This window comes from Astatotilapia calliptera, chromosome 22 (genome assembly GCF_964374335.1).
Source record: "Astatotilapia calliptera chromosome 22, fAstCal68.1, whole genome shotgun sequence".
Classification (NCBI taxonomy): Eukaryota; Metazoa; Chordata; class Actinopteri; order Cichliformes; family Cichlidae; genus Astatotilapia; species Astatotilapia calliptera.
This window is the reverse complement of record NC_137442.1, coordinates 9,141,032-9,161,479: the sequence shown is the minus strand read 5'-3', so window position 1 is coordinate 9,161,479 and position 20,448 is coordinate 9,141,032. Positions and strand designations below refer to the sequence as shown.

The window sequence follows — 20,448 nt, the reverse complement described above, 5'->3', positions numbered from 1 at the left end:
TTGGCTGGGCCGCGCTATGAATTCTGCAATATGGTTTTTCAATTTTGTTGTCCGAGTGGAAAATCGGGATTTTCGGGAGGGGCACTGAAATTCGGTATTCTCCCGGAAAAATCGGGAGGGTCATGTATGGTTGTGGCAACATCACTAACCTTGTCAAACACCTCAGAGTAAATCATATCACAGAATATGACGAGCGTATGTTGAGGCGAACTGAAGAGGATGAGAGAGTCAGGTGCTGCTAGGGCGAGACAGACGTTTCTCACTGAGTCCTTTAGTGCTGCAGGCAGGCAAGATGTTCAAATAGCGCACAACTTCAGTTTTTTTATTTCTATATGATGAACTCTGCATTATTAAGTGATGAGAACAAGTAATCTGATGTCCTGTAATCATTATGACACTATAATTTGAGATACAATAAATAAAATAAGTTTATCGGATCAGTATCGTCGATACCACCCTGAATATTACTTGGTATCGGATCGGAAAGAAAATCAGTGGTATCGCACATCACTAATAAAAAGAACAAATGTTAAAAAAAATTCCTTGAATATGAAGGCACTTTTTTCAGCAACCTGCCAGTGACTTGCTCTGCAGCCATCAGAATCACATTTGGTAATGATAAACACAAATTAAATATAAAAAGAAATAACCATGTTTCCATTTATACATTTATTTTAATATAGGTTTTTTTTGCTTTTTGTTTTTTTGCCAAAGCAGCGGTGAGCCGCTGGTAATGGGTAAAAGAGTCTCAGATTTGAGACCGTGGAGTTAGTAGAACTAAAGTACATTAAAACCAGCCAACTGTTATGAATTAACACTGTTCACCTTCTGTCTGTCCCCAGGAGTCTGTAATTGTAGGCTAAATCATTCTCCCCACACGAGCAGCACTGTGTGTGAAGCTTGCAGCAGCTGGAGTTGAGCCAACGCAACACTCCTGTTACAATATTGTCACAGTGTATGCCAATACAGGTGGATTTTGGCTTCGTTAACTCTCTGTTTCATTTAATTTCCATTATATATTTGAAATTACAGTCTCTGACATTGCATTCGCCTTGTAAGTTGGACAAAGTCATACGTTTTTTTGTTTTGGCACAAAATTCCCCTGCAGCATCACTTAGTAATGTAAAGACAAAACAAATGATTAAGCTTCTTAACTGAGTCAGGAGTGTTTTGTGCCCTTCTGAAGTCACTGCTCCAATATGTAATGATAGGAGCTTATTTAGGGACTGCTTTACGACACCTTTGTTATTTCTTCTTCGTTAGGGTCAGCTGTGTTTCAGGTGGTAGAGCAGATCATCTACTGATCAGAGGGTACTTGGCCAAGACAGTGAACACTGCATTCACATGTGTGTGATTGGGAGACTTAGATTAGTAGTAGGAAGCACTTTGAGTGCTTAACAGAGGAGAAAGGTGCTATGTAATTTCAAGGGAGTCTTTAACTAAGACTGCGTAAGGTCGGTGTCAATCATTACTAAGGAGTGAAACTGGTGGAAATGTTCCTAAACTAAAGGTATTCATTCAACAACACTAACAATATCATGACAAACTGGAGTGGACGGGACCGGAAAGTACAAATGTAGCAATGACCGGAGAATGTTTCAAATGTCACTGAATAACCGAATGACATCCTTTGCTCCTTCTTAAACTCTTCAACCACACACTCATACATGACCTTACTCATAGAGGAGTAGTGAACTTATAAAAAGGCTGAGTCCAGTCCTGATACAGACTGTGTCAGGACTGAGGACACAAAGTCGCAGACAGAGTGTTGAATATTGTGAGGGTAGGAAGCCATTGGCAGAGGTGTTGTTTATTTATTTTTACCTCTTGAGGTAATACAGGCACGAGAAGGCTTCTTTTCTTCAGTCAGTTTATTTTTTTCAAATGCTACGCTGTGGATATGCACTCTTCTGGCTGTTGGAGTCAGTGTTGTTGATCTGCGTTGTGTCATCAGTGAAGGGTGAAGCTGTGGTAACACGTGAGGGGTCCCACCTGAAGCTGTCCGAATCCAGTCACTCGAATGAGTCTCAACATGGCCACAGCTCCAATATCACAGGAATACCCATCATTAGCTTTAAGTGGCACCACGTGGAGACCCCTTATTTAGTGGCTTTTTGGGTACTGGTGTCATTTTTGGGCAAACTGGGTATGTAATACATATTGTAGAATATAAATATGATAAAAAAAATTTATATGCTCTGTTTATTACACGAGATGATAAAAGAAAAGAAGAAGTATAGTTTGCCTCTTGCAAACAGAGAAGGTAATGTGGAGCAAGCTTTCACTTTTGGTAGCTGAAATCCTCTAAATGAATAGCTCAGGCTTATAAAATATAAATATACAGATAAAAACACAGAGGTGAAAAATTGTATACTTGATACAAGTTTCTGTAATTTAATCTTTAATTACATTTAACCTCTTAAAGCCTAAAATATGAAATGAATTCAAAATTGAGAATTTGTTGAGCCAATATAACAAATATATAACATTTTAATTTCCATAGATGACTTTTGATTTGTATCATATTTGCTACATCTGGCATTTAAAAAATGCTGAAGAATGTATCTTGAATAAAATTTCTTTAGGTTTTTCACTGATAAAGGAGAAGTCTCAAAAACTCATAAAAAAAACTGCACATATCAAACATGATACACCAGGATTTAAGAGGGTAAATATAAACATGCAGAACAGAAGTGTAACCCCGTGAGGTGGAAATTGGTTTACCGCTGTGGGACAGTAGGGTTTATTGTTAAATAAACTTTAATGGCACTTCCTCTGCCCATTAATCATGAGGCTATCTTTAGTTATGCAGTGGGGTTTCATTCATCCGCCACGCTGGTTAATCATGTGCTTTCGTGTTTTATTTTAGATGAGCACTACAGTTAATCATTTGCAAATGTTACAACCTCACAAGCGTTTTACATTTGTGGTTCAGTAAAGTGAACCAAAGGTTTGAATGTTTGCCAGCTCCAACCTGACTACAAGCAGATTAATGTAAAATCAAAGGTTATTACTATTGATTCATGGCTTTTATCTTTTTTTTTTTTTTTTTAAATCTTGTTTTCTCTTCTCAGTCATTGAGGCCAACCATCATGTCACCAGCGTTATACCTGAGAGCGCTCTGCTCATCTGTTTTGGCTTCATTTTGGGTGGCATGATTTGGGCTGCAGACAAGGTGCAAACCTTCAGGCTGACCCCGACAGTCTTCTTCTTCTACCTGCTGCCTCAAGTCATTCTGGATGCAGGCTACCACATGCCAAACAAGCTCTTCTTCACCAACCTGGGCGGAATCTTGGTCCATGCTGTCATTGGGACCTGCTGGAATGCTGCCAGCTTGGGGCTGTCGCTGTGGGGGTGCCAAATGGGAGGAGCCATGGGTAAGAGGGGCTTTGTAATTTCTTCGTGAATGCACCAGAGAGAGATCTAATATGATTCCTGTACATCACAAAAGGTTGATTCTGTTCATCTGGAAATTCAGTGGGAGAAACATTTTGACACTCATCCAAGTGACTTCTTCAGTCTCAGCTGACTACAGGTTTTCCTAACCCAAACAGTACATTTGCACAATAACTGAAACAATGTTATTTGATTCAGAGATGGTCTTTCCCTTTTCACATAAATGGCCTCCTTGACTCCGCGCTCAAACCAGCGCTCCTCCCTGTCCAGAATGTGTAAATCCTCATCATTGAAAGACTGTCCATTTGCCTGTAGGTGGAAATAGACTTCCTTCTGTGTTGTGCCATCCGCTTCACAAGAGGTTGTTTGGTTTCCTCAGTGTCTAAATCATGGCAATCCTCCTGGCACTTAGCGCACTCTACATTACTCTGTTTGTGTCGGGGGATCCGATCATTGGGGTGGACCGTTTTTTGGCGCAGTGTGTTTTGGGGTTTAAAGCCACTGAGGTGTTGTGTTTAGAAAAAATGTGTCTGTGAATCAAGGAGGGGGCTGTGTCTCACAATGCTGTGATTGCCGCCATTCCCCAACTTTCTGTGAATGGTACTCATAGGCATTGATCAATGGTCTTTGATCAATGGTCATGACAATTTGCACATTAATGATCAAGGACTTGACCTCCCAGCCCATTGTTCATTCAGTTGGCTAGTTTCCATTATTATTCAAATGTACTGTTTATAAGATTGGGGATGTACAGATGTACAGAATCAACCTTTTGGGATTTACTTACCTGGATGATTGAGCATCAAGGCATTTCCTGTACAGGTGACCTGGACATCGGTCTGCTGCAGTACCTTCTTTTCGGCAGTCTGATGGCCGCTGTGGACCCCGTGGCCGTCATCGCTGTGTTTGAGCAGGTGCACGTTAACGACGTCCTCTTCATCATGGTGTTTGGAGAGTCGCTGCTCAACGACGGTGTAACAGTGGTTCGTATGCATCATTGCTGTCTTTAGCATTACTTAAGTAACATAACCTGTGAGTTTGGTGAGACATCTGTCATAGGCATGTCCACTTTGAAGACATGAAGTGTAAAGAAAGTAAACATTCCAGCACTTCAGTTTAAGTGGTTTTACTCTAGCTGATGTCTTGCCATCTTATCTGAGCTTCTCTGGTCAATATAGGTGTTTCTGAACAGTCTGGAGTTCATTTGATACGAATCATGAAGTTCCACCCCATTCACTGCTGAAACTTGAAAGTTTGCACACCTTTTAAAATTACAATGTTAGAAACCCGTGACTTTATCGTTAGAAGTGTGACCTTCTCAGAAGCATAAGTGCTATATCATATTGCTCCTTAAAGGAGAGGTGTACTATAAAACTGAATACATGTCTTAGAGAACTGAATTAAGCTTAAAATTGAAAGTAAAATAAAAATGAACTAATTAATTAAATGTGGACAGAATTTGTCAATCAGAGATAATTCATCTCATAAATCAAGACACAATGCTCTCCCTTATATAAGATGCCTTTATAGGTTAAAAGTATCATTATCAGTATTGGTATACTGGCAATGTATTTACTTTATTTCTGGCCCTTTATTGTATTGATATAATCTGTAATTGGAGTTCAACACCTGTGGCGTAAGTGAATCACTCAGGACTCACTCTCTCCCTCCCTCCTGTGCTGAATCATAGAGCGAACGAATCACTCAAGACTCACTAACCCCCTCCCTCCTGTGCTGAATCGTAGGTGTAAGCCACAGGTGTCGAACTCCAGGGCTCGAGGGCCGGTGTCCTGCAGGTTTTAGATGTGTCCTTGATCCAACACAGCTGATTTAAAAGGCTAAATGACCTCCTCAACATGTCTTGAAGTTCTCCAGAAGCCTGGTAATGAACTAATCATTTCATTCAGGTGTGTTGACCCACAGTGATATCTAAAACCTGCAGGACACCAGCCCTCGAGGCCTGGAGTTCGACACCCCTGGCGTAAGCGAATCACTCAGGACTCGCTCACCCCCTCCCTCCTGTGCTGAATCATAGAGCGAATGAATCACTCACTCACCCCCTCCCTCCTGTGCTGAATCATAGAGCGAAAGAATCACTCACTCACCCCCTCCCTCCTGGCTCACAGCTTCTTCTTCTTCTTGGTTGGCAACCAATGTTAAGGCACATTACCGCCCCCTGGCTCACATTTCAGTGGACATTTAGATGAGAAAATATATATTTAACACATTTAAGGAAAATACTAATAAAATAAAAAAAATGTTTATTTAGCAATTTTGATAGGAAATTGCTTCATTTTAGAAATGTTTTTGCTCTTTTTTTTCTCTATAAAATAGTTGTTTTCTTTTAGAATCATTCATCTTAGCAGTAGGATTTACATGAAAAGAGAAACAAATTAAGTTTGAGTGAAAATGTACATTTTTTGCACTCTCTGGTCAACTGACTCAGTGAATCAAATGACTCAAAAAACCCGATTTACTTTGGTGAGTGAGTCATTAAAACTCGATTCAGTAAAAAGAATCAAATTTACCCATCACTAATGTAAGTCCCCTTCAATTAAATGGAATTTATTTTCATTTCATTTATATGAAATAGCCATGTGATTATCAGCAGTTACCACGCCTACCTAGCCACATCAGAGTCATTTTCCATCCTCCGTTATAGACCCACCTACAGACACGTGACTGGACAGACACCACATGCAGTAAATCTGGGCCCACGTGGGTTTTAGCCTTGCAAGGTCTGATTGGTTGAAGTAACGTGAACGTGGCATTGTTACTGTGATTCTATTGGCTCAAACAATTAAAAAAAGATGCCAATCATGCAAATTGAACAAAAGAGACCAAAGTTACAGCTCCTCAGAGTTTAAAGGGCCAGAGACCAATTAAATGCTCCATGCACACGGCAGAAAAGGGCCATTACCATGTAGATGTGTCGTTAAATCTTCAAAAATATATATATATATATTAAAAAAAAGCATTTTTAGGCCTGTTAATAAAATCAATTATTTCTGCTCTTAAATACCTAAAAAATTCAACTGGCATGGTGTCCAATTGTGTGCCAAAATTAGACATTTTTGTACAACATGTGGATATTCATGTATTGACAGTGCTGTAATTTTTCACTGTTTCACTTTACAAACATAAATCCTTGCACAGATGATGTTTATATGTTGGTTACTGAATTTCTGTAATGAAATGTGAACTGAGGCATATTTTAAAAGGGTTATATGCTAAAAAAAAAAATTAGGTGAGGATAAATTCTATTGACTTTTTCTGTGTTCCAGTCTCAGTAACTTTGACACAGTAATATCTGCTTCAATATTTACACCTCTGATGAAATTTCACAAGTGTTAGCTTTATTTTGATACCAAGATTGTAAGGACAGAGTTTGTAATTGCAGAGAAATAATCAATTAATTTGGGCATTGCATTTTCGAGCAGGAAGCTCAGAAACCCCTTTGGGGCTTAAGAGGTTATATTTACCCACAAATACTTGAGCTATACTTAAGGTAAGCACACTACTTTTTACAGGAAACAAGAAAAATAATTATACTATAAGTAAATTTAAGTACTATGTAAGTAATTTTAAATAGTAGTTGGAAATTTTTAGTTTTGCATGACTTCATGTGCTTTAAAGGAACTAAGAAATAATTACACTGCAAGTGTTTTAAGTAGTGTATAAATTATTTTAATAGATCCTTATTAAGTGGTAATTCGTGGAAAAACAATGAAATATTTCCCAACATCAGGTCTTATTATGGAGGGACTTACCTTGCTTAACTTCCAGGTATTTCATAGGAAAGGAGACGTTCTGTTCTAATACACGTGTTGTGACTGTGACAGAAAAAAAAATTAAGTTAGATGTGGCTCCATCATTATAAGGTCACAAAGGCCTACACATTTGGTGGTATTCATTTATTTTTTGTAACTTGGTACGCTTGGTACTTATCACATCCACAGGGCTTCCATCAATGCACATTAACACAACGATGATTAAATAAAGTCGTAAAAAGGCAGTATCAATCTACTCTGTAAAACTGCCCATACCCCCAAAAGGACAGTGTAGCTACAATGTAATACTGTTTGTTTTTGCACAACAAAAACCTGTTACCCCTTACTCTAGTGTGTAGTACTTGTAGGTAAATATAATTACTTTGCAATTTCAAATAAAATACGTCAAAATTCCATTTAATTACAGGGGAATTGCACCCTTTGTCATGGGTCCTTCTTTACTGCTAAATGACCAAACATTATTTTTTCTTCTTCATCTCTTAGGTGCTCTTCAATGTGTTTGATGCATTTGTGTCACTGGGAGGACCTAAAATTGATGCTGCAGAAATTATCAAAGGAATAGGTAAGATATGACATTTATTAAGCTGTTAATAGAGGATTTGCCTGTGTATGGGTTATAAGCACTTACAGTCACGTCTGGCTAAGCAGAAATTGTTTTTTTGTTTCTTTTTACAGCATTTTTTTGTTCAGTATTATGAGCTTCTTCATCAAAATGCATTGACCATTTCAAGCCACCACGATGCTTTTATTGGCATTGGCTGGGAACTGACCTCCCAGTTCCTTCAGTGGTGCTAGTTTCAGTTGTTATGCAAATGTACTGTTTATAAGATTGGGGAAACCTGCAGTCAGCTCAGACTGAAGAAGTCACTTGGATGAGTGATGAAACGTGTCTCCCACTGAAAACACTACATCCAGATGAAAAGAATCAACTTTTGGAGATGCCTTTATTTACTCTTTTTTTTTAGCAGAAGCCAGTTAGGACAGTAGGGAGTAGAGGCATGTAAACAGATGCAATAAAAAACATAACAAAGCCTAAAAGTAGATTTTTACACATTTCCCCCTTTCTCTACAGTTTCCTTTTTTGTGGTTGCATTTGGCGGTTCCCTTGTGGGCCTTGTTTTTGGCCTACTAATTTCACTTCTGACCAGATGCACAAAAAACATCCAGATCATCGAACCAGGCTTCATCTTTGTTTTGGGATATCTTTCCTACCTGACTGCCGAGATGCTTTCGCTGTCTGCTATCCTTTCGTGAGTGTTTTACAACTGAATTTGTTTTATTATTTCTGCATCTATTTTGCATATTTTGTGAACATATTTAGATGGAAGTCTACTTTTGTGTTTCCTTTCTGTAGGATTGTCTTCTGTGGAATGTGCTGTCAGAAGTACATCAACGCAAACATGGATGAGAATTCGGTCCAAACAGTCAGATACGCCATGAAGGCTTTTGCCAACGGATCAGAAACCATCATCTTTGTTTTCCTCGGCATCTCGGCCATCGATAAGGTTATCTGGGTTTGGAACACGGGCTTCATCCTACTCACGCTCCTCTTCGTCTTGGTGTACAGATTCATTGGTGAGATTTTGTCTTTTTGGGCTCAGTTTTGTGTCAAAGCATCACTGTGATGTAAAAAGTTTGTTTGTTATGCAAATACATTTAGATAGACTGAAACACTAAAATGCATTCAAAACTCATGAAGATTCATTTGGAGATATTTTGTGAGTCTTTATATAAGACTGTGTGTTTGTGTTCGTACTGCAGGTGTGTTTTTCCTCACCTGGATCCTCAACAGGTACAGGCTGGTGCCCTTGGAGTTTGTAGATCAGGTGATTATGAGCTACGGTGGCCTACGAGGAGCTGTTGCATATGGCCTGGCTGTGATGCTGGATGAGAATAAGATAAAAGAGAAAAACCTGATGGTCTGCACTACACTCATTGTGGTGTACTTCACTGTCATCTTGCAGGTGAATTTGTCACTTTTTCTTAATTAGTTAACTATCTTTTTCGAAGAAAAAAAAAGGCTTCTGGCAGTAGCTTAGCTGTTCCTGGGACTGCACTCCTTTGGACATTTGATGTTGTGTCTGGAATCTGCTGGAGTCACTCTTCAAAGTTTAGGGTCTCGGCTCCTAATGCTAATGTAGGTAAGTATAGTGATAATAAGACAGCTGAACCAAAGTCCAGCTTCTGGAGGCTCAATGAGCAATGAAAAGAGGAGCTTGCAGCTCACATGCAGCTCGGTTACCTGGACGTTGGCCTCCATGGCAAGATTCTCTGCACCTCTCTGAAATCTATTCCTTGGAATGGCCTGCAAGTAAGCCCACAGAATCAATATTGCTTTCACGCCCTTGTATTACAGGTATTACTTACAGGTCTAACTATAGTGCTCTCACATGAACCCACATCATGTCATTTCTCATTTCTGTGTTTACAGTAAAGCCTGTAAAACCTTATTGCTGTTTGTTTTTGTGTCTGCCCTTGGGTCCACTTCCTTGTACTGGCCTCTGGGCCCCTTCTGACATGAAAGTAAAGAAGTACCAATAAAAATCACCAATAAAAGCATTAGGAGCTGTCACTCCCAAACAAATTCCAGGCACAACATCAGAGGTCTCTCTCCAAAACAAAGTAGTCCTAGGAACAGCTAAGATACAGAGAACCCTGTCCTCTACCCGGTCTCTGTTAAAGCTCATGAACTTACCACCCCCCCTAACACTATTGCATTCCTGCTTGACATTGTTGCAGGGAATAACAATGAAACCTCTGGTCATGTGGCTTAAAGTAAAGAGAGCTGCAGTGACTGAGGTTTCGCTCCTAGAGAAATTGACAAACAAGGTAAATCTAAAACGAAAAACCTCTCGTTTCACCTACACAACCATTTTCTATCCAGTTATTGCTGAGTCCTTCTCCTTTCTTTAGATGTTTAATCACACTCTGGTTGCCATAGAAGACATATCAGGACAAATAGGACACAACTACATGAGGAGCAAGTATGTACAAGACTTGACACGTAATTTGAAAATATCTTCTCATTTTAAAATAAACTTTAAAATAAGAATTTCGTTTCCTTTTTGCAAAGGTGGAAGTATTTTGAGGAAAACTGGATGTCATGGATTTTGATGAAGCCGTCTGCAAGGAAGAAACAAGACCAAGTCTTTGATGTCTTCCATCAGCTGAACCTCAAGGATGCTATGGAATATGTGACTGAAGTGAGCATCATTTTGCTAAAGTACTCATTAAAGAAAACTGATAAAACTGCCACATGGAAAGAAAGCATGGTCTTCTTCTGTTCCAGGGTGAGCGGAGGGGCTCTCTGGAGTTTGTCCGTAATGAAAATTCCATTATTGACTTCAAGAAAAAGTCTGAAAGTGAATCCTTCGATATCAACAATACAAATATGTCAAATGATCATGGTGCAATGTCCACTACAAGGTGAGCAATCTAGATTTTTATGACAATAGGAGAAGAGCAAAAAGCAGACTTAAAAGTCAGTATAGGATCATGTTGTGAAATCAAATGCACTGCAACTATTAGTTAGATTAGATTAACAAACATCTTCTATGCCTGAAGCTTCAATTTGCCACTGTGCTGTAAAATGGAAACCAGAGTTAATGTACTACTTTAATATTGTTATATTACTTTATACCGCTGACATGATTTGGTTTGCTTCTTAGTAGAGATCCCATTCCATCAGTGAGCCTGGAAATGCATGAGCAGATCATGAAGGCTGTGAGGGAAGCTGAGGCAATTAACGCTCACCACCTTCTGGATCAGCATCTCTACAAGAGCAGAAAACAGGTAATGAGCACATTGAGTCATTACATCAAGGGCTTACTAAAGCACCTTAGTGCCGCGCTTCTATATAATTAGTACAATTTAACTTGTTATCAAAAGAAGAATATTTCCAGGCATCAGTGAGAACTATGCTTCAGCATACCAAGACATTTTGACCAATTTTAAGCTCTTAACTTTGTGGGAACAGTTTGAGGATGGCCCCTTCCAACATGACCGTGCACCAGTGCATGAAGTAAAGTTTATAAAGACATAGATGAGCAAGTTCAGTGTCGAAGAACTGGCCTGCACAGAGTCCTGATCTCAAAATACCAGAACATCTTTGGGACGAATTAGACCGGAGACTGCAAGTCAGGACATCCTGTCCAACATCAGTGTCTGAGTTCACTAATAAATTCCCATAAACACACCTAAACCCACGGAAAGCCTTCCCAGAAGAGTTGAAACTGTTATAGCTGCAAAGGGTGAGCTGAGATCATATTAAACCCAAAGGATTAAGAATAGGATGTCACTCAAGTTCACATGTGTGAAGGCAGACAACCAAATACTTTTGGCCATATAGTGTAGTATATAAAGGAAGCACTGTGGTAGATGCATTCCAAAGTGGCTTGCAGATGTGCAGGAACTGTGAGCATGAGCTCAACAGATCTTCTAGTCTATTAACACAGAGCTGAACCTAAGCCTAAGCTGTTTTTGATTTTGTGAAGGAGTATTAAGCTGTCTTCTCGTCCTCTTGTTTACAGCATCGGCACAGATTCAGTCGCAGCCATTTCGATATCAACAGAGATGAAAAAGAAGTCCAGGAGATCTTCCAGAGAACCATGAGGAATCGAATGAAGTCGTTCACGTCTGCAAAAATGGGCGTCAAACCACCAAAGACGATTGTCAAGCACACACAAAAAGAACAGCAGCAGAAGGTCATAACTTCATTTCTATATTTATTTTCTTCCTGAAGTAAAATACCACTTTTCAAAACTTTTTAAAAATGTTTTATACTATCTTTATCTCATCTTTAGACATAATCAACATTTTCAGTATTTAGATTTTTTTTTATCATGTCTGTGGCTACAATGTAGCTTTCCATCACCAGTGTGTGAATGTGTGTGTGAATGGGTGGATGACTGGTTGTGTAAAGTGCTTTGGGGTCCTTAGGGACTAGTAAAGTTCTATACAAATAAAGGCCATTTGCCATTTTCCCAAAAAATCAATAGAACTGATTTTTAAGTTGGATACTGATACCAATATTTGATGGTGGTTAACAAATTTAATAGACCACCAACCGGTGCAAGATTTATAGCACAGCTGCCCTAAATTAACAGTATTAGCAATTACAGAAATCATTTTTATTTTTCTGTAGTTGATAATCCACCAGTATGCTTACACATTTGGTTGAAAGTCATATTTTTAATTCTGAAACATAATTATTCTTATTATCCACGAATTCTCAAATGTTTTACAAAAAGAAGAAAAAATAATAAAGAGCATTATGGTTTTTGGCGAAGATGCCAAATTACAGTTATTGGCATTCCTGAAGATAAATTTGTTTAAGTGGTTGAATTTTATGCTTCATTAATATCTCATTTCTCAGAAAGATCCAGTGTTTCGACTCAAATTTGGGCATCACATAATTTTTTCTTTCAGACACATGAAACATGAACAAATCTCTCAAACAGTTTTTATGTGCATTTATTTAATTGGTTGTTTACGCTCTACATAACTCTGCTTGGACCAGCTGGTTGTTGTGTTTGTGAGGGTCCAAGCAAGTGTATCGCTAACAGTGAAGTTACAGAGTTCCCTCTGGTGGACAAACTATCACGTTTCTTGTTACTTTATTCACTTTCATTTGTCAGCTGCTATAAATGCCGATACCAATCAGCCATCAAATAGCTAATATATTCCTATAATATTGGCCTACTCATAAAATTGTTGGGCTTTACTAATCTTTTATTCGAAAATTGAAGAACAACATGAGAACAAATGAATATGACTTAGAATTTCACTTTTTGAACCACAGCTAATAATCTAATGACTCGTCTTCCTGTTACAGATGCCTAATGGAAAGTCAATGGACAAGGCTAAAACCAGCTATTCTGGTGATGAGGGTTTGTATGATTGTTGGGTGTTTTTTTTCTTCAGATTTAAAATAGGTAAGCACTTAGAGAGCCAATGAAAATCTTGTCACGTTCATTTTTAGGCTCAGAGGGAGACAGCGCTTCTGGCTATGACCAATCATACATGAGAGCCACGTACAGAGCAGGAGGTAAAACAAGTCTGTAAATCCTGTATCTAAGAGCAAACATATATTTTTCAAGAGTGACCAAGAGAGTAGCTGGTCACTATAACTGGTCACTATAGTAACTATAAACACAAATATTACAGAACCATACTTTAAATGCAATTAAGGTCAAAATAGATACAATATGAAACAAACCCCCTTCAGTGCAAAATTTACTTAAGTACCATTTTAAAAATTTAATCTTTAAAATAAAATTCTCAGTTTTCAGTCTTTCTGTTTGTGCAGCACACAGCAGGAAATAGTCATCCTCAGGCTCGCACTACTGGAAATACCGTATGTGGTTTATGTAAGGGTGAGCTGCAGGGTAAAAGTACCCGACTGTCATACATCATATGGACTTTGTACTAGTGGACTGGCAGGTTAAAGCCTGGCTAATGTTCGATTCATTTCTTTTGAACGTTTTCCTTCTAACCTGTTGGGAACAGTTTATGGCTGCAGTGCATGTGTGAAGACAGCTCATTATCGTAGAATTGCCTAATTCTGCTCCGACTCCACAAACATCTGTAAAAAATTTCCAGAGAACTGAAGCTGTGTTGAATTTAATTTATGTACACAGACGAGAAGCATCAAGCACACAGTGTCAAATCTCATAAATCCATATAGCTCGTAAAAGTACACATTTTACTGTTTTGTGAAAAAGATTATCTTATGTTGAATTTGATGTTAGCAGTAATCGTAAAAAGTTAAGACGGTTGGAAATTAGGTGGTACTAAAAAGAATTAGCTGGAAGAACATTTTTCTAGTTTAACTGGTAACAGAACAGTAACATGACTATGTCTAAAAAGATTATCTTTGAGAGGCAGAGTTTATCAGAACGAAACATGGGTAGAAGTTCATCAATCTGCAAAATGTTGTATACAGATCAAGGAACAATTTTAGAAAAATGTTCCTCAAAATAAAACGGCAAAGACTTTGATTATTTCATCACAAGACTCAGAAAATCTGGAGAAATCTCTGTGCAAAAAAACATGGCCAAAGATCCTCAACAGATTCCTGTGATGTTTGGATTAAAAACTGCATTAAAAACTGTCATGACACCGTTTAGGAAATCACAGCACGGGCTCAGAAACACCTCCACATGTTGTCTGTGAACAAAGTTAACCACGACATGCAGAAACGCAGCTCACTTGAAATGAACTGGATGGGACACATGGACACTGCACTGTTATTAGCACTCACTTCAAAAGATTGCATCTCTAATGGTATGGGGGTATATTAATGCCTATGGAAGAAAAGTGGAAGCTAGACTGTTGGAAACATTACTCTCTCCAAACTTCAGACATGTTCCTACGACCATTGAAATTGCCTTATTTTTTTCTTTTTGTCATTTTAAACCTGATACGTTCTATTATAAATTATTGTTTGCAAATCGTTGAGAACAACAGAAGCCATAATATAGAAACCTGAGGTCCTAATTCAGTTTCTTTTGTTCATCCAGCTGGGATTGAGAACCCAGCCTTCATGCCGGACCTGGACCCCATGGATTTGTTGCAGATTCCGCCTTGGCTTGGGGAGAGTGAGCTCGACAGCAGCATGGTGGCTCTGTCACATCGAGCCCAGGTGGATTTGCCAAGGACCCCAAGCAACCTGCGCCGCCTGGCCCCTCTTCGTATCAGCACTCGCTCCACTGACTCCTTCACACTGGAGAACATTCCTGACACACAGCAGATGGACAGCGATCAATTGCAGCCGCCCCCTCCTCCTCCTCGTCCTCCCAGAGACGATGGCTACGTGTAGCTGGATCCCCAACCCAAACACTCAACTCTGCCTCACTTGAATCTGGCTGCCAAAGAAACAAAACTAAACTCAGAACGTTTAACTGTGTACTCTTAAGAATATTGACTAGGAAATATATTCTTTTCCATTTATGTGATAACCTTAACTCCTGTGTTTCTACACAAAACACTGACAGTTTCATGACCTGCATGTTCTTTAGACTGCTCCTGTTTTTGTTTTAGGTTCACGCTTCCCTGGGCAAAAGAAAACTGCACTTAGAGCAAAGCATGTTATTCACAGGGCATATTGAACACTATTAAATATTGTCCTGTGGCTCAATATTAACATGCAATTGCAAATCATTACTTAAGGTTGTTTTCCCTTAAATGTGATGCAACAAACAGAAGCAAAAAAAACAAAACAAAAAAAAATCCCAAATATATATTTTTGTTTAGGTCTCAATAATAAAAAATAGGATTTAAAATAATAATGACTGAAAATTGATTCTGAGTCAATAATATATGGACATGCTTGTGTTTTTCCTCAGAATTGCAACTGAGGTTAAATAATAAACTTGAATAATAAAACAGTTGTAGAAATGTCACATATATGACGAGGCAATATATTTATTTGTGAATCTAGTGCATCTTGAATATATTGTACTAGACTAATCATTTAAATATGGATTTAAAAAGAGAAATTGTATTTGTTTTGTTTCTGTGGAGTCAGTCAAAAAAAAAAAATCCAAATTAAAACAGAAAAAGATGCATCCAGAGATATTTAATCAACTCTTTCTAAATCACAAACTCTAGATAATTAAAATCAGTCATTAACAGGAATAGGATATTTATTTTAGGTCTCAATACTTTTAGCTTAGTTACTAAATTCACTGTACTCGTGGGACTGGGGTGGTCAAAACATAACAAGCTACACTGGTGACACAATTAAATATCACCATAAATTAGTAGAAAAATGACAAAAGTCGTTTTGTTTATAAATAATCCATTTCTGAGGTTTCCAAATGTTTTGTGACGTAATCCAAAATTATTTTTTCGTTTCCAGAGTCCTTCAGGTAGAAATGAGATCCGTGGAACATCTTTATGGTGAAATCTCCTGATGTGATGTCTTTCCAAGCTGTTAATAAAACACACACACACACACACACACATTAATTTCACTTGATCACCTGTAAATCTTTCACGTACTCAGTCACACATTCTTGCTGCCTCTGGTTCAGATCCCGTGCTCTCTAATAAGAAACAGTTAGCATTAGTTAACACTGCCCAGCAAAAGATTTACTCAGCCCGAAGGCCGCAGACATCCCTGGACCAGGTGAAGCCATAAACCAGGTAGATCATCATTTACTAACCAAAGCTAACTCCACCTGACATTTTTTTAAAGGTGGTTTTCACCACATAAGAAACATCCTGACAAACGCCATCCACTCACTGTGAAACGGGGCTTTCGGTGTGTACATTTTAATTTGATTCTTAACTTGTGTCTAATTATGTAATTATTAATGTATGCTTTTAAATTTATTTACTACTCTGCTTGAGCGCTTTGTGCTACAAGGCTCATTCACCCACTCATACATACAAGAGGCTGTTTCTATGGCTGGGTGCTTTCGATCTAACTTTCACACTCCGATGAACAAACTGCAAGATACTGAAGTCAGAGTTTAGTAGAAGGAGACGGATTGTTAGGGTTACGTAAACACTGCTCTGCTGAGGGCAAAACAAAGAAGGGAGAAGCACAAAGTAGCAATTGGCATTTAAGTCAATGTAATAACCATAAGAGTAACGTACAGCCCATTCTTGGCCTGTTAGAGCACTGACCTTGTAAATCATGAGGAATGTCATCCTTCCCGTCAAAACACGTGACCGGGCAGGAGAAAAGCGGGCTGCTCGCCTTGTTACATCTGCAGAGAGGTCAGCAACTCCCATCACTGACAACATCTACGCTTGGTTTTAGAAATGTTAAGAGCAGATTAAGTAACAGACAGCTGTCCGCCCACCTGTAGTTCTCCACTACGTGCAGGTCAGCCTTCAGGGCGGGAAGGAAGAGCTTGAGGACTTCAGGGTTCGCCAGGAGCTCAGGAGGAGTTCCTCCAATCGAAATTAACCACTTAAGAAAATCTTCATCAGACAAGTCGCTTCTCTTTGGGGTTTTAATGCGAGTCTCTGACTTAAAGACAAAGAACAACACAGTACAGTGTCGTGTCATATCAACAACACCCAGCTCTTTTCTTACGTTAAAGAGGCCAAATTACAAACGTTTAGCTTTTCCAAATGTTATCACTGATGTTTGTTGAATATGAACATCAGGATTCATAGATCAGGGTTTTCATGGCAGTTATGTGTGTACAGATTAAGTCTAATTAATTTAAATCGATTTTAAAATACGTGATTAGCTTATAGTGAATATAATTTCAATGAAAGAATTTTAATCTCTTTGGTGATCCGAGTTTTGGGTAAAAATTATGTGGCAGAAGCACAGAAATGTAGATTAAAGCATGAAGTGGTGACATAACAGCACAGAGAGGATTTTCACGTGTGTCACTGCATCACTTATTACTAGATTTGAAGTCCACAGCCCCAAAAAACAGGGTTATGTTTGTCTTTTTTTGCTTCGTGGAACTAATAAATATCACAAGCAATGAAAGAAAAAATACTTAAAAAGCGTATTCCAAGCAAAAAAAAGACTTAAGTAATAAGAAGTTTTCCAGGTCATCCAGTAGTTTTACTTACATAAGGTGCAGAAGCACCAGACAGAAAGATGTGAACTGGCTCCACGTTGTGAATTTTCTTCAGCGCGTCTGCAACAGCGAAGCTTGTGAAGGCACCGAAACTGAAACAGATTAGAATTTTTTCTTTATGTTGCAGGGATTAAAACCATGCAGTGTTCTGTTTATGACGACAGCCTTGTTTTTATTCAGGGATCATTTTTTCTCGCCATACCTGTGGCCAAACAGAGCGAATGGCTTCTCCTTTAGCAGCGGCAACAACACACTAATCACTTCATCCACGATCTGCTGCATGTTTTCGAAGAATGGCTCTTTAGCTCGACTCTCTCTGCCGGGAAGTTTGACAGCCAACACTACAAAAAAAAAAGGAAGAAAGAAAGAAAGAAAAACAGTGTAAAGACATGAGGTGATGTTTCTTCTGAGTATTTGTCTTCCTTTGATTCAGAGTAAATGAGTGAGTAACCATAAATAATTCAAAGCATAAAAGTCCTCTGAGGCATGTGTAGAAAACTAATTCTGATGATTGATTGTTTTTAAATGCCAGGTTTTTAAGTGACGGACTAGAGTGCTGGCAATTCTGTTCATAACTGGCACGAGGTTGCAGACACAAGCCGTGGAAAACAGCTTTCTCTGAAGGGTGGCTGGCTTGTCCCTTATAGACAGGGTCAGGAGTTCAGTCATTCGGGACTCAGAGGAGAACTACTACTCCTCTACTACACTACCACTGGAGCTTATCCCAGCTGTCATAGGGCATGAGGCGCAGTACACGCCAGAGTTGGTCGCCACTCTTTCACAGGACGAACACACACACACACACACACACACACACACACACACACACACACACACACACACACACACACACATGTGCAATTTAGAATCACCAATTAACCGAACCCCAATAACTGCAAGTGATTTAACTGTGGGAAGATTCTGGAGTATCTGGATAGAAGCCGCAATGTGCTAGAGCGCATGCTAACAGAAAGGTCCCGGCCAGAGTTGCGAATTCGAACCCAGGACCTTCTTGGTGTGAGGGAACAGCGCTAATTCCACCACCTGTAGACACGAGACAAAGACACGAACGCAGAGGCAGCAAGAATAAAAGCAAACTACAGGAGAGAGACAGAGTTCAGGAAAAACTAATGATCAAATGCAAATAGGTGTGTAAACATGCAAAGACTGAGAAGACACACTAATCATGGGAAGCCCTCCAGCAGACTAAATGTATTGCAGCATGATTGGGGGACAGTTCAGGGTCACCTGATCCAGCTCTGGCTTATAAACTTTAATTAAAAAGAAAGTTTTAAGGCTGATCTTAAACAGCAAAGTCCTCTGCTGAGATATTAAGGTACTATGAAGTCTTTAAGATACGATGGGGCCTGATTATTGATTATTTTGTATGTGAGGAGAAGGATTTTAAAAACTATACATTTAAAAGTTAAAAGGTAATCTTGATATATAATTATGGCAAAACTTTTTTTCTAAGGTGTTTTTTCCCCCTCAACTCTTTTGCAGATAACAAAATTTAGTCAAGAGCCAAGAATTTATTCTGTGCTCCAAAAATCTTTAGTCCAGCTGTCCTTTAGTCATAAACACAGACGAGAAGACTAGTTATACCAGACCACCACATTTCTTTTCCACTTGCTTCCTGGAGCTTTCGTTACAACGTGCAAGCACGTACACGTGAAATGCTTTCTGGGCACCTCACCTTCAACAGAGCTGCTGAGGACATTTCCCCAGCGAGCGTAGTGTATGGACCCTCCACCTGCCCAGGGGAAGCAGATCAGTCTGGCCACAGCATCTGGTCTTTTCTTGAAACAGTTTACCACCTTGTCCATGCTGATTAAGGAGAACAAGAACATTATGACCAGAGATTTATTTGCACTTGTGTTAAAACAAGAGGTTATTTTAAAAAATCTACCTATTACTTGCTGTCTGCTCCATTAACTTCTTCTAGGAAAATCCTGGGAAGAGTTCAGTGTAACATTTCCTTATTGGCTTCTTCTTCATGATGAATTCACTGGCGCCTAGCACACGGCGAACTGGTGCAATACCGCCACCAACCGGTGCTCAGTGGGAAAAATCAAACATGCGATCTCGTGGAGAATAACAGTTGATTAATTTCTGCAGTGAATCTTTGCAGATAAGGTAGCCGGAAATGCACAGACAGGAAACGACAGCGTCGACACAGAAAATTTAAATCGCCTGTAACAATTCCAGGGAGGTGCAGGTAAAGGCACAGGTTACAGGAAGCAGCTGAATGTACCTGATGAATCCCACCAAGCAACTTTCACTTTCTGAGTTCTTTTGAAGTGTATCAGTAATAGCCAGGTTGACTTTCATTTTCCCCTAGGCGTTGGGCCAGCTGCTTTCTCTGATCTTCATATTTCAGTATAAATAAATCGTGTTACCTCTTTTCCACAATAGCTATAATATATGGGATGCCAGGACTGCCAAAATGAATTAATTAAATACACCAATTAAATAATTAATTAAATGTGTCATTAATTAAATAAAATGGAACGTAATTAAATACATATTTATGGCATATTTAATTAATTATTTATTGCCATATTAATTATTGATACATTTCATTAATTATTTAATGGTGTATTTAATTAATTCATTTTGGCAGTCCTGAACCCTAGGGCCAGGACTGCCAAAATGAAATAAATAAATGAGGAAGTAAAACTGAACTTGAATCTTAATGTGCTTCTTCT

The 20,448-nt window shown here is 38.9% G+C and overlaps 2 protein-coding genes across 2 annotated transcripts; one reads left to right on the top strand and one right to left on the bottom strand.

The window, feature by feature from the left end:
- The first annotated feature begins 1,717 nt into the window (after positions 1–1,717).
- Positions 1,718–15,593, top strand: slc9a3.1 (solute carrier family 9 member A3, tandem duplicate 1). The gene is made up of 16 exons (XM_080295907.1): positions 1,718–2,146; positions 3,075–3,377; positions 4,219–4,379; positions 7,671–7,749; positions 8,260–8,437; positions 8,542–8,762; positions 8,949–9,151; positions 9,927–10,016; positions 10,101–10,171; positions 10,261–10,390; positions 10,477–10,613; positions 10,856–10,979; positions 11,717–11,890; positions 13,021–13,075; positions 13,168–13,233; positions 14,708–15,593. The coding sequence occupies exons 1-16, from the start codon at positions 1,885–1,887 to the stop codon at positions 15,004–15,006; spliced, it is 2,553 nt and encodes an 850-aa protein (XP_080152033.1). The 5' UTR covers positions 1,718–1,884; the 3' UTR covers positions 15,007–15,593.
- A 157-nt stretch (positions 15,594–15,750) lies between these two features.
- On the bottom strand, positions 15,751–19,895 carry olah (oleoyl-ACP hydrolase). Its single transcript, XM_026156853.2, has 7 exons — positions 19,650–19,895; positions 19,437–19,567; positions 17,943–18,081; positions 17,733–17,832; positions 17,000–17,169; positions 16,821–16,903; positions 15,751–16,119 (listed from the first exon to the last, which is right to left on the bottom strand). Exons 1-7 carry the CDS (start codon positions 19,670–19,672, stop codon positions 15,977–15,979), a joined length of 789 nt encoding a protein of 262 aa, XP_026012638.1. The 5' UTR covers positions 19,673–19,895; the 3' UTR covers positions 15,751–15,976.
- Positions 19,896–20,448: the final 553 nt, after the last annotated feature.